The sequence below is a fragment of the Mesocricetus auratus genome, unplaced genomic scaffold (assembly GCF_017639785.1).
Source record: "Mesocricetus auratus isolate SY011 unplaced genomic scaffold, BCM_Maur_2.0 Super-Scaffold_100676, whole genome shotgun sequence".
Taxonomy (NCBI): Eukaryota; Metazoa; Chordata; class Mammalia; order Rodentia; family Cricetidae; genus Mesocricetus; species Mesocricetus auratus.
This window is the reverse complement of record NW_024429266.1, coordinates 148,708,295-148,723,320: the sequence shown is the minus strand read 5'-3', so window position 1 is coordinate 148,723,320 and position 15,026 is coordinate 148,708,295. Positions and strand designations below refer to the sequence as shown.

Here is a 15,026-nt window from a genome sequence, read left to right as displayed (position 1 = left end):
CTCTCCAGGAATCAGATTCACAGTGTCCAGCAACCCGCAAGGTCTCCACCCCAGACTGACCAATCTTAACCTGTTAGTCACTGCTTATCCAAGGTAAGGACATAAAGTGGGACCAGACATCAGGCCCTTGAATTCTCTTTCTGAAAACACAAATAATGCACCCATCCATACCTGACCTCCATCCCTGCTGGCCAGTGTCCAGTGAATTTACTGCCCCAGCCCCTGCTCTCTGTTCACAGCTCCCATGGGTCCCTTGTCGAGTAGGCGTTGTGTTCCCCGGTTTCTGCTCATGCCTCCAATGTCTCTGCCCACTTTTGCTGGTACCCTGTGTCTTTTTCTCTCCAGGGTACCTCCAGCCCTTCTCTCCCCAGACAGTGTCACTAAACTCAATGGCTGGCTGCTTCATGTGATCACCCATCCTCAGTGCAACTGCAAGCCACCAGGCCAGGCCCCATTACAGGGAATCACTGGGCAACACATTTACAGGCGTCTTGTTCAAAACGTCCAAACTAGACTCATCACATTATCTTTGGACCTGCTTGTCCCCAGTGGCTGTGCCAGTGACCTCCAACTGCCCAAAGTGAAGCCTGCACTGGCCTCCTATGTCCCCCATAGGCTCATAAGTCTGAACATTTGGTCTCCAACTGATGGCATTGGTTTTGGGAACTTGTGGAATCATGCGTGCAGATACATGTGTGTGTATGTTCATGTGCATATGGAGGCCAAAGTCAACCTTGAGTGTCATTGTCAGTAACATCATCTCTCTCCTTTGAGACAATCTCTCATTGGCCCAGAACTTAGCAATTAGGCTAGGCTAGCTGGCCATGAGCTCCTTCTGTCCCTACCTTCCCAGCACTGGGATCATCAGTACTTACCTCAGTCTTTTTGAACGTAGGCCCTGGGGATGGAACTCAAGTCCTTGAGCTCTCAAGTCATGTGATTTTCAGCTGAGTCGCCATCCAGCCCCACGTGTTCTCTCCTACCACAACCACCATGACCATCCTGTCGCCTCTTGCTGAGATTTTTTTGGGTTTTGCTTTTTAGATTTTCTTTCTCCACTGCCATCAGTTCCTCTGCCTTCGAAACATAGGTCACTGGTGCTCACTGCATCATAGACCCCCCATATCCCGCTGCCCCTCAACCTCTGCAGCAATGTCCCCTCTGTCCTCCCATCTCAGGGCGGCATCGTTCGCCCCTCCAGTGCATACTTACATGTACATTTCCCCCACTGCATCCAACCAGAAAAACAGCCACAGAGAGTAACTCCAAACAGGAGAGCGGTGCCCAGCACATGATTTGCCTATTTCCCAAACTGCATTATAAAAAGCTGACTCATCTTGGGGGGAGGGTCCCACCCACAATCCAAAGAAACTGCATTGGACGGTGGCTTCTTGAGTGTTCCAGTTATCATACCATACTTGTATGTTAATATCATATAACAAATGATACATTAGTTTATGGGGAATGTGTTTGTAACTTTGCTGATACTGTAACAAAACTCTCAACAGGAAGTGGCTTCCAGAAGGAAAGGTTTATTTTTTTTTTTTAATTTCCAGTTTAAATTTAGATAAGAAACGAAGTTGCTTCACAAGTCAGTTCCAGGTCCCTCTCCCATTCCCTCCCCTCCTCCCGTGCCCTCCCCCCAACCCCCCCCCCCCGTTATCCCCTCATTCCCCCAGGGAGGGTGAGGCCCTCCATGGGGGCGTCCATAGTCTGTCATTTCATATAGGGCAGGGCCTAGACCCTTCCCCAAGAGTTCAGGGTGAGAGTGCACCTCACATTGTTCTATGGGAGTCCAAAGTCCATGTGTATACTTGGGATGGGTACTGATCTGCTGCCCAAGGCTCAATAGATTCCCTAGGCCTCTTCACTGACACCCAAATTCAGGGGGTATTGATCAGTCCCATGCTGGATTCCTGGGATTCAAGAGTTAACCTTTGTCTGGTCAGCTGTTTCTGGGGGTTAAACCAGCCCAGTCTTAATCCCTTTGATCACCAGTCCTCCCTCTCTGTTACTGGCTTTCTTGAGTTCAGCTCAGTACTTAACCAAGGGAGTCTGCCTCTTCTTCGATCAGCCACTAAATGACGTTTCTGTTTCCCAGACTCTCTGGCCATAGGATTGTAGGCTGGCACTCCCCAGATCTATGTCTAAAATCCATATATGAGAGAGTACATGCCATGTTTCTCTTTTTGTGACTGGGTTACCTCACTCAGGATGGTTTCTTCTAGTGTCATCCATTTGCCTGCGAATCTCATGATTCCATTATTTTTTTCTGCTGAATAGTACTCCATTGTGTAGATGTACCACATTTTCTCTATCCACTCTTTGGGTGAGGGACATCTAGGTTGCTTCCAAGTTCTGGCTATTACAAATAAAGCTGCTATGAACATAGTGGAACAGACATCGTTGTTGTATGAATGGGCATCTTTTGGATATATGCCTAAGAGTGGAGTTGCTGGGTCTTGTGGTAGGTTTATTCCCATTTTTCTGAGGAATCTCCATACTGATTTCCAAAGTGGCTGAACCAGTTGGCCCTCCCACCAGCAATGGAGGAGTGTTCCCCTTTCACCACATCCTCTCCAGCATAAATTGTCATTGGTGTTTTTGATTTTAGCCATTCTGACAGGAGTGAGATGGTATCTCAGAGTTGTTTTGATTTGCATTTCCCTGATGGCAAAGGATGTTGAGCACTTTCTCAAGTGCCTCTCAGCCATTTTAGACTCCTCTATTGAAAACTCTCTATTTAGTTCTGCAGCCCACTTTTTAATTGGGTCCTTTGCTGTTTTGGAGACTTGCTTCTTGAGTTCTTTGTAAATTTTGGAGATCAACCCTCTGTCAGATGTGGGATTAGTGAATATTTTTTCCCATTCTGTGGGCTGCCTTTTTGTCTTGCTGACTGTGTCCTTTGCCTTACAGAAGCTTCTCAGTTTCAGTAGGTCCCATTTATTAATTGTTGATCTCACTGTCTGTGCTACTGGTGTTATGTTCAGGAAGCTGTCTCCTGTACCAATTCGTTCAAGGGTACCACCCACTTTCTCTTCTAAGAGGTTCAGTGTGGCTGGATTTATGTTGAGGTCTTTGATCCATTTGGACTTAAGTTTTGTGCATGGCGATAAACATGGATCAATCCGCATTCTTCTACATGCCAGTCTCCAATTATGCCAGCACCATTTGTTGAAGATGCTTTCTTTATTCCATTGTATATTTTTAGCTTCTTTGTCAAAGATCAGATGTTCGTACGTGTGTGGGTTAATACCCGGATTTTCAATTCGATTCCATTGGTCTACCTATTTTTGTGCTAATACCAAGCTGTTTTCAGGACTATAGCTCTATAATAGAGCTTGAGGTCAGGGATAGTGATGCCTCCGGACGTTGCCTTGTTGAACAGGGTTGTTTTGGCTATCCTGGGTCTTTTGTTTTTCCATACAAAATTGATTATTGTTCTTTCAAGGTCTGTGAAGAATTGTGCTGGGATTTTAATGGGGATTGCATTGAATCTGTAGATTGCTTTTGGCAGGATTGCCATTTTTGCTACATTGATCCTACCTATCCAAGAGCATGGGAGATCTTTCCATTTTCTGAGGGCTTCTTTAATTTCTTTCTTTAAAGATTCAAAGTTCTTACGATACAGGTCTTTCACTTGTTTGGTTAGCGTTACCCCAAGGTATTTTATGTTGTTTGTGGCGATTGTAAAGGGTGATGTTTCTCTGATTTCACTTTCAGCCCTTTTATCATCTGTATATAGTAGGGCTACTGATTTTCTTGAATTGATCTTGTAGCCTGCCACTTTGCTGAAGGTGTTAATCAGCTGTAAGAGTTCCCTGGTAGAGTTCTTTGGGTCATTGATGTAAACTATCATATCGTCTGCAAACAGTGAAAGTTTGACCTCTTCCTTCCCAATTTGTATCCCCTTGATCCCCCTTTGTTGTCGTATGGCAATAGCTAGAACTTCAAGTACCATGTTGAAAAGGTATGGAGAGAGTGGACAGCCTTGTTTTGTTCCTGATTTTAGAGGAATTGCGTTGAGTTTCTGTCCATTTAGTTTGATGTTGGCTGTTGGTTTACTGTATATAGCTTTTATTATGTTTAAGTATGTCCCTGTTATCCCAGATCTCTCCAAGACCTTTATCATGAAGGGGTGTTTGATTTTGTCAAAGGCTTTTTCAGCATCTAGTGAGATGATCATGTGATTTTTGTTTTTCAGCTTGTTTATATGGTGGATTACGTTGATGGATTTTCGTATGTTGAACCATCCCTGCATCCCTGGGATGAAACCTACTTGATTGTGGTGAATGATTGTTTTGATGTGTTCTTGGATCTGATTTGCCAGTATTTTATTGAGTATTTTTGCATCAATGTTCATGAGGGATATTGGTCTGAAGTTCTCTTTCTTAGTTGTATCTTTGTGTGGCTTGGGGATCAAGGTTATTGAAGCCTCATAGAAAGAGTTTGGCAAAGACCCTTCTGCTTCTATTGTGTGGAACACTTTGAGAAAAATTGGTATAAGCTGTTCTTTGAATTTCTGGTAGAATTCTGCACTGAGGCCATCTGGACCTGGACTTTTTTTGGTTGGGAGACTTTTGATGACAGCTTCTATTTCCATAGGGGTTATAGGTCTATTTAAATTGCTTATCTGTTCTTGATTTAGTTTTGGCAAATGATAGCTGTCCAGGAAGTCATCCATTTCCTTTAAATTTTCGAATTTTGTGGAGTACAGGTTTTCAAAGTATGACCTAATGATTCTCTGGATTTCCTCAGAGTCTGTTGTTATGTCCCCCTTTTCATTTCTGATTTTGTTAATTTGCGTGTTCACTCTCTGCTGTTTGGTAAGTTTGGACAAACTATCTTGTTGATTTTCTCAAAGAACCAACTCTTCATTGCATTGATTCTTTGTATTGTTTTCCTGGTTTCTACTTTATTGATTTCAGCCCTCAATTTGATTATTTCCTGGCGTCTACTCCTCCTGGGGGAGTTTGCTTCTTTGTGTTCTAGAGCTTTTAGCTGTGATGTTAATTCTCTGGTATAACTGTTCTCCTGTTTCTTCATGTGAGCACTTAGTGCTATGAACTTCCCCCCGTAGCACTGCTTTCAAAGTGTCCCATAGGTTTGGGCATGTTGTGTCTTCATTCTCATTGAATTTGAGGAAGTCTTTAATTTCTTTTTTTATTTCCTCTTTGACCCAGGGATGGTGCAGTTGAGCATTATTAAATTTCCATGAGTTTGTATGTTTTCTGCAATTTGTGTTGTTGTTGAATTCTAATTTTAAGGCATGGAAAAGTTTATCAGGTTTATCTTGGCTCATAGTTTGAGGACTCAGTCCACCATGGCCCCTGGCTGCAATGTGAGGCAGCTATCACAAGGCATTCTCTGTCGGGGAGCAGAGAGAGATGAATACTAGTGCTCGACTCAACTTCTCCCTTTCCTCGCTTTATTCAGCCTGAGGCTCCAGCCCATGGGATGGTGTGGCACACATCCATGTAGATCTTCCCTCCTCAGTTAAAATTCTTTGGAAACACACCCAGAGTGCGTCTTCTAGGTAATTCTAAGTCTACTCAAGTTGACAATGACTAGTAATCATCACAGTAGGTCGATGGTATATCAGGAATCTAAGGAAAGAGATCTTGCTATATTCTTCAAGATAAACTCAGGGGCTGGTGAGATGGCTCATTGGTAAAGGTACTTTACTACCTGGGTTCCATCCCCAGGACCCACATGGTAGAAGGAGAGAACTAACCCCACAAGCTGTTCTGACCTCATACACACACACACACACTCAGTTTTAAAAAAAGAAATTCTGAAATGAGTTGCATAATGGTTTGAGTATATAAATTGCTGATCTGTGCTCATAAAAATACAGTAACGGAGAATCTTATGTCTTGTGGTACTTACCACAATTAAAGAGACAAACAATAACTCTGTACAATTGCAGCTCTTCTGCAATTACTCATTAATTACATCAGATGTCCTTTAGATCAAAGCAAATCATTACATTTGGGTCCAGGTAGGAATAAAGATAAAGACTGTATTATTTGGTTTGTTAAAAGAGGGTGGGGCATGTTCATTCATCACGTTCTTTGTACAAAACCTGTTCCCTTTGGTTTCCAAGTGACCTTGTGAGCACTTTTCTAGTAGTCTTGTAAAAGGTCACATTTAATTCACTTTCTTGAATCTCAGGGACATTTAACAAATCTCAGGGGCATCTCTAGTGACCAATTAGAACTTGATGTGCCTTAAAGTGAAACAAGAATAAAGTCTTCAGATACTGCTCTCCATCCATATCATAACACTGAATTGTAGAGCCAGACACTCACTCCCAGCACCACCAAGGAATTGTCTAGTGGTTTGTGTGATTGAAACGCAGTGTAAACAGACAGTGTTGTGGACTTGGACAGGTGTATTCTCTGATCGCTCTCCAGCCTACGCCTCCATCTGGATCTTCTCACTCTGCTACTCAGGAAATTAGTTTTCACTATTCAGGTTCCTGCTTTCCCCTCTGCATCTCTTCCCTCCCTTCTACATCCCTGCTTTTCACTGCATCCTTGCCCTCCTCTCTGCATCCCTGCCCTCCACTCTGCATCCCTGCCCTGTACACTGCATCCCTGTCCTCCACTCTGCATCCCTGCCCTCCTCTCTGCATCCCTGTCCTCCTCTCTGCATCCCTGCCCTCCCCTCTGCATCCCTGCCCTCCTCTCTGCATCCCTGCCCTCCTCTCTGCATCCCTGTCCTCCACTCTGCATCCCTGCCCTCCTCTCTGCATCCCTGCCCTCCCCTCTGCATCCCTGCCCTCCTCTCTGCATCCCTGCCCTCCTCTCTGCATCCCTGCCCTCCCCTCTGCATCCCTGCCCTCCTCTCTGCATTTCCACCTTATCCTGCCAGATTCCTTCCACCTGAGCCCTCCTCATTGCTTACCTTGAAATCCACCCACCCATGTTTCTCCTACAGGTACAGTGGAAAGAGGCTGGCCATCACACACTGTCAAAGCCTAGTCTTCCCCTGTCAGTTGAAGGAATGGGGAAATCCTTTAACTTCAGATCCCCATGCAGGAAACCAGGAACTGGGAACTGTGCTGTTTCCCATTGACCTCCTTGCATTCCATCTCCTCTGAGTCCCTCTGGAGAGTCCCTGGTTCGGGCTCTTAGATCAGGCTGCATATTGAAACCATGTGAGGATTAGATGATTAGGAACAGCTCTTGTAAACTGCATCCCCTGGACAGTAACGCCCCTCCAGGTGGAAACGACACACCTCAAAACAGGAGGGGTGTAGGCAATGGCTTGAAAGATGCCATTTTGAACTAGGCTGAAGAATGCCTCCATGGGCCTTATTATAATGATGTGTGTAGTGAATCTCCAAATATGCCAACCCTGGAACTCTTCTTCGGCCCTTTTTTGTCTGCAATCCCCAATACCATGGCATGCTCACACCAAGGACACTGGCATTCTACCAGAAATAGTGAAGAAATACAATCCCAGAGAAGGTTGAAGCAATTCAAAATGCAGAATCTGGGACAGTGAGGATGGCCTCTGCCCTCTCTCCTAGGAGGCTGCCTCAGTGTCTCCCAGCTTAAAAAAACTACAGCATCATCAACACACTGACCTCTGTGGCCTTGCTCAGACTCCACTGACCATGCTGGCAGCTGGAAACAGCTGGCCCATAGCCCAGGCAGAGGCCAGATATACCCCTCCTCCAAGCCATTCTGAGTTCATGGATTTCTTTTCCTCTGCCACTTCTCAGAGTTCCTCAGTGACCCTGACACCCTGCTGTGGCCACTGTGCCCAGATGTTCTGCTAAATCACCAAGTCAGTCACTTAGACCTTGTCTACTCCAGTTAGCATTCCTACTGTGGCTATCACTTTAGATATCGATAAACATGGCCTCTTAAATAATCCAAGCCATAGCCAGGTAAAACTGTTTCAAGTTAGAATTCCAAAAGCAGAAAGAAACCCAGAAGTTCTCATTTCTTTAAAAAGATCTCATATCTTTGAAGATGTGTTGTGTTTCCTTCCAAACACCTCAGCACTGGCCTTTGCTAGACTTGTGTGATGTGAAAGCTTGAGGCTATGCTAGCCAGCAGTAATAATTTCACAATCAGACATGAGGTTCATGTTAAACTCAGCTAGTCTGTATGTATTGTGGGAGGGGTCATTGATCTGTCTGTCTGGGTCTTGCATATAGAGTTCCCCACTTTCCTATGGTTTCCTGGATTTGATGGGAATACTTATCTTAAGGCTTGGGGATGAGAACAGAAGGCGAGAATGTGAAAGGCAAGCGCCCCTCCCATCTGTAGTGTTAGTCCTTGGGGATGCCTTTCTAGTTCCAGTTCAAAGGGATCTGACACTCTCTTCTGGTTTCTTTGGGTACTGCACACATGTGATGTACATACAGACAAGCAGGGGCACATAAATCTTAAAAATCAAATGCACAATCTTATGGAAACAATCTTATGCTAAACTCAATAAGATTTTCGTTCTTTTCAATATCTTGAGTGCTTTAATTTTTTGTTACATTTTTTTAGTGTGTGTGTGTGTGTGTATGTAAGCTAGCTAACGACATGCAAGAGTCAGTTCTCTTTCCATTATGTGGGTCCTGGAGATCAAATTCAGGTTACCAGGCTTGGCAGAAAGCATCTTATCCATCTTTCTGGCACAAGATAACACAAATTATTACAGAAAATATATATCTTTGATCTGGTGTATAAAGAGTGAGCACACATGCTGTGGCTTTGAGCATGAACATGACACAGCAGTGCTCATTAGGGCAGAGATTAGCCAGCAAGAAAAACATAATGGCTGGGGATCACTGTCTTCATATTGCCTCAGCATTGTCTGAGATACAAAATCTGTTGTTATATTGTCTGGTTATTCAGTCCATTAAAAAAAAATCACCAGACGTTATGATGCATGCCTCCAATCCTAGCACTCAGGAGGCAAAGGCAGGTGGATCTCTGTGAGTTCAAGGCTAGCCTGGTCTACAAAGTGAGTCCCAGGACAGGACAGGCTCCAAAGCTACAAAGAGAAATCCTGTCTCAGAAGAAAAAATGTGTGTGTGTGTGTGTGTGTGTGTGTGTGTGTGTGTGGTTCCCTTGAGGCCCAAGATTCACCCTGCTCTCAGCACTGTACCTTCACGTGCCTGTGACCCATGGAGAGCAAAAGAGAGCTGCAGACCACCACTGTCTGAAGCCCCCATTGCCCTCTCCCTGGCAAGGTCTCCCATGAGGCCCCGTTGGGCTTCTGCACAGCTGTGGCTCTCCCAGTGTCCCCCTTCTTTTACCTCCATCTAGGCTCCTTTCCCACGTGCTAAAGGTTTCCTTCTTCGTTCAGTCCTTGGTTCATATAGCCAGGACACCCGTCTCATGGTGCTGCACACAATTCTCCGTAAGGAAAACAGCACACTAACAGGACCGCTGTCCCTGCTTGATTGCACATGTGTAAATGGAGGCAAGGAAGCAGATGAGGTGGGCGTCCCTGTGTGGGTTGTGCATTTCCTGCCCAGTTCACTATCAGCCAGTCAAGCACTTCCCCTCAGTAACACTAAACATCGTGACGTATTTCTCTACATCTGATGGTAAACATTCCATGAACTCTGCTACCACTACCACACACAAAGCTGAAATAATGATAATTTATCTTGGCCTTTGAATATCATCTCCTTGAAGCTAATATAATTTCTTAATTTTGTGATTTATTTATTATTATTATTATTATTATTATTGGTTTTATGAGACAGGGTTTCTCTGTATTGTTTTGGAGGTTGTCGGTCCAGCCTGGCCTTGAACTCACAGAGTGCCTCTGCCTCCCGAGTGCTGGGATTAAAGGTGCACACCACCACCGCCCGGCTGTGATTTATTTGTTAAAAAAGAACTGTTGTGCCTACTACACATAAACAAATATGCATGTGACAGACCTGTATTGTAACAACACAGATTGTGTAGGCAGTGTTCAGTTTGTCAGTTCACTGTCCAGGAAATCAGTTTGGGACCCAGGCTGAGAATGGAAACATCAACCCACAGGGCAGTGAATGGACTTGGAAGCTGGGATAGAGAAACAGAATGGGCCTGAGTGGGGTCTAGAAAAGCATCAGTTAGCCCTCAGTCCACCCCAGATGCTAGATTTCCCACCACACATCAGGGTCCCAGGCTGCTGTGGTATAAGGAGAGACTTTGAATATCTTAATTACCCCCCCCCCCCAAATTACACCAGAGGATTGACAGGCCAGGAGCAAGTCTTGCAGCACTAAGTGTCCAGTGTTTCCTTGAGAACAAAGATGTTGCAAGCAAGAGGAAATGCTGCCTGCACCTTCTCCTTTCGGGAGGCACGTGCTCACACTTTCCAGAAACAGTTCCTGAGTAACATGCTCAGAGCTGCAGGGCAGAGACAAAGCTGCCTGCGCGTGTTGTGTCTCCTAGATCAGGGTCCGCTGTAGTAAAAAGAGGTGTGAATGCAGCTCGGAGCTCACCTCCAACAGTGTGGACCACAACCTATGAGATCTGAGTCCCAGGAAGCCACGGAGATGACTTGGCCCAGGCCAAGTCAGTTTCGTATGCAGATGAGCCCAAGAGAGGAGGCAGAGGCATGCCTTCAAACGGAGCCAAGGAGGGAGCTAAGGGTCTTGTGTCCTCACCCCTGAACAGTAGAGGCATTTGAGAGGGGGAGCAGGGCATGCACACTGGCACTGTTAAAGCCGAGTATCTAAAGGCTGCTGGGTTTGGGTTTATGTATTGGTTAGTTCCTGCCCTAGTTAACTTTAGTTGTCCTCTTGAGGCAGCCTAGAGGTGTCTGAGAGGAAAGTCTCAACTGAGGGCTTGCCCAGATCAGTGGCCTATGGGCATGTCTTGACTGTTAATTGATGTGGAGGGCCCAGCACACTGTAGATGTCACCATTCCTTGGACAGGTGATCCTGAATTGTATAAGAATGCTCACTAAACATGGGATTGTAGCCAGCAAGCAGAGTTCCTCCACGGTTTCTGCTCCAAGTTCCTGCCCTGACTTCCCTCAGTTAGGAACTGAGGCTTGAAAGTATAAGCCAACTCAACCCTTCCCTCTAAGTTGCTTTTGCTCAGAGTATTATATTACACCAACAGAAAGGAAACGGTTACAGTTGTTTTTGAGACAGGGTGTCACTGTGTAGCTCATACAGGCCTCGAACCTGAGATCTCCTTCCCTTGCCTTCCAAGCACTGGAATTACAAACCGAGTCACATGGGACTTAGTGCTGGTGTTTCTGTTCGCCATAGAAATCCACAGCACAGCTGTGGGAATATCTGACTTAACACAAAACACACCCCTGCCCATTGCAGATTGATGCACACAAACTGCCCAGAAATCCGCTGACTCATGGTCCTCAGACACTGGGGTCAGTATTATTTGGGAGCCTGCTAGAAATGCATCTCTCCCATCACCATCCTTCCCTGTGCCCTCCACCCTCTGTAACCTCTTTTCTGCTTTTGTGTCACATGATCCCTATTGCCCCTCCTTCCTCAACACCTCTGTCCCCTCTAACATAAACATACTCCTTTTAGCTTCATAGCCAATACCCACACTCGCCCTCTCTCTCTCTCTCTCTCTCTCTCTCTCTCTCTCTCTCTCTTTCTCTCTCTTGGTTTTTCAAGACAGGATTTCTCTGTATTGTTTTGGAGGCTGTCCTGGAACTCACTCTGTAGACCAGGCTGGCCTTGAACTCACAGAGTGCTGGGATTAAAGGCGTGCGCCACCAATGCCCGGCCTTCGCCCTCTCTTATATATGTATGCTAACTACATAAAGGCATGAAAAGCTACATCCACCCCAAGACAGAACATGTACTACTTATCTTTCTGGGTCTGGATCACCTCATATAATGTAATTCTTTCAAGATCCAGCTACTTTTCTCCAAATTTTATTACTTCATTTTTCTCTAAAGTTGAATAAAATTTTATTGTGTAACAAGGGTTTTCACGAAGCTATGAATAGCATCTCCTCCAGGAATAGAGTCTCCCAGTGGGGGAAATACAAAAGGATGGGCATTTCTCTGCTCAGAGCAGTGCTCAGGGTGGCCCACGTGCTGCTCTTGGCATAGGATGCTGCTCTCTGGCTATCATGTCCCAGGCCAGGCTGGGCTCACCAGCTCAAAGCAACTGGAGGACCGCTGCATTGTCCCTGCCAGTCACTCAGCAGGCAAGGCCAGGTTAGAGGACCACTTTCTGTTTAGCTGAACACAGTGGCTTGATTTTCAGAAATGGAGGTGCCAAATTTACTGTGTATTCATGTGGAATCTGCATTACAAACTAGTCCCTTGTAACCAATATTAGTGAATCATGTATGATGGAATTGTCTTTGGGGCTCTGCTCATATCTGGCCCTCTGTAGGCTATGGAGTAAATATTCAATAAGTGTGGAGTAAACTAAATCAGAATCACTTTGAGTGGTGGGTTCCCTGTGCTGTGTGTCCTAGCCATTGTCATATGTTGAGTGGTGTGTGTGTGTATGTTCATGTGCATGTAAGTATGTGTGTGTGTGTGTGTTCATGTGCAAGTAAGTATATGTGTATGCATGCCTGTGTGCATGTGGAAACCAGAGTTAGATGTTGAGGGTCTTCCCCAAAGGCTTCCCACTTTATTTTTCGGACTAACCTGGAGCTTGTGGATTAGTCCGGGTTGACTGGCCAGCAAGCTCCAAGGATTGTCTCATCTTTGCCTCCCTAGTTCTGAGATTACAGGCACCAAACGCCACATCTGACTTTTACAGGGGTAGATGGGATTGAACTCATCAATTCGCATGCTTACACAGCAAGCAGCTCATCAACAGAGCCATTTCCCCAGCTTTGGTGTGTACTAATTCACGTGTATTGTGGTGCCAACCATACAGCCACCTGGCTTATGCAGGGGATTATTAAAGATTCGATAAAGGAAGAAGCTGACGGGGGACGGGGGTGCTCTGATCCATGCACTGTCTTCACAGCACTGCACGTGCAAATCCTCAGAATGGCTCAACTCCTGCCAGGTTTATGTCTTTGGCTGTGCTTAGTTGATGGGGCTCCAGGAGACCCAGAGGCTTCTTAGATCCTCACAGTGTGACAAGGCAGGTCGGGATTTACCTTTGACAAGGTGCTAGGCTTCCATGCAGTGAAGGAGCAGCCTTGAGCCTCTTCAGAGCTGAAGACTTTGTCTCATCCGCTGTATCTGCCTGTTTGCAAACATCCTGCCATGCCCCCACCTCCTCACCCCTTCCTCCAACTTCCAGCCATTTCCTGTTTTAAAATAATTCGATGTCTCTGGAATGATGCAAGTCAGCCTCCAGGCAGTAGCGGTCTTCCCCAGAGGTTCCCCGAGAGGTCTCAGAAGGGAGTTGAGTGGGTGAGGACAAACACAGCTTCCCACAGCAACAGGAAGTGGAAGCAGATGAAACAGTAGTTGTAAACCCCAGGGTACCTTCAGCTCTGCCTCTCCAATTAGCTACTATTGTGCTCAGATGCTTGGAGTCTCTTCAGGCCCCTGGCTGCTGTTGGTAACTGTCTAATCAATGGGGATAACACTGCAGATTACAGTAGGGTGGAGACAGAGATGGGGACCAGAGCCCTAGTGAGCACTAGGTATTGTTAAATTAGAAAGGGCACCCACTTAGTAAAAGCTGAGGGATGCTCAGTGCTCCTAGGGGAGTTCCTGGGCTAAAGGTTGAAAGGCGGCTGAATGAGCAGCCCTGGTGCTGAGACAGCAAAGGTTACAGGACAAGCTTTGTATTCGCTAGAAGTCACCTAAAGAAAATGCTCTGTGTGGGGCCCCAAAATTCCAACAGTAAGCTTGGGTGAGGGTAGCAGGTCCCCAAGGAAAAGACAGGATCACAGTAGTTTATCGCCAAAGTGCCCTGGAAAGGAATTCAAATCTAGTTAACTGCCAGACTATCCTTTTCTGAGTGCAGTTATTAGGCCAATCACAGTGTCGGGGAAGGGACTCCCAGCAACTTGATGGAACTGTGTCTGTCTTTCTCCGCACAGCAGACAGAGCAGTTGAGGAATAGTCTTATAGTTACTGAAATATGTTTGCCTCTGCATTGTCTGTACCTGGGAGAGACCCCTCGGCCTTCCTCCTCACTGCCTTCCCTCAGGGGCTACTCAAGGGCTACCCAGGCCCCTTCCTGTCTCTGCATGGACCCACTGGGGCCAGTGATAGAGGACCTCCTGTCACATAAGCCTGGTCTGAACCTAGCTGGTCTCTGCAGCACCCCTTACCTCACGTGCATCACCATCCCTCATCAATGTGTAGACGGCTGGGTGGAGGGAGCAGTGACTTGAGGCTTGAGTGACCAAGGGAACAGATGAATGGAACGAGATGCCACCCCCGTGAGATCAAACAGCTGTGGGACATGTTTCTTTACACAGGACTATGACACTGAGGTCTCATCCCAGTTCCTGCTCTCATTGGGCTACTCTGTCCAGCCAGGTCATGGCACAAACTTCAGTCCCCAAGCTCGGGACTGTTCCTGTGGTGATTGTGGCAGACATCTTAGGAGGCAGGAGGCTAGAGCCCCCCACTGACCCATTCTCCTTTTCATTTACAGATCATCAAGGAGGTCCCTCCGCCCCCTGTTGAGGAGAGTGAGGTAAGTGGCCCAAGCAGGGTGCCTGGGGCGGGAAGGTGACAGAGTGGGGCAGCATTGGCCGGTTATGTAGCCCCTTGCGAGCAGGGCTGGGCGCCACTACATGTGGAACAGAGTCTTTGGGCCTTTCCTAACCAGGGTGAATATGAATTGAGCAACACAGGGAGCCAGAGACCGGGTGATTTCTTTCCACAAAAACAAATTTTAAAGTGCATACATCCGTCTGCTCTATTGTTTTCAAGGATTTGGGAAGATTTTCTATTGAGGCGATGTATTTGACTGTTGGCTTTTTTCTGTGCTTAGATCCAGGAAGTCTCACATGCTGCATACACTCCCCACCTAAGCCACAGACAGCCTGAATCTTCCTCCCCACTCCCTTTTGGGAGACAGATCCTCATGTGGTACAGGTTGGGCTTGAACTCATGTTGCACCTGCCTCAACCTCCCCAGTGCTGGGATTGC

General features: G+C 46.2%; 1 protein-coding gene across 1 annotated transcript in view; it reads left to right on the top strand.

The window, feature by feature from the left end:
- The window catches only part of Antxr1 (ANTXR cell adhesion molecule 1), a 185,601-nt gene that overhangs the window by 110,393 nt on the left and 60,182 nt on the right, over positions 1 to 15,026 (top strand). Inside the window, 1 exon segment of the mRNA XM_005071117.4 lies at positions 14,527 to 14,568. Within this exon segment, the coding sequence (XP_005071174.2) occupies positions 14,527 to 14,568 (42 nt within the window).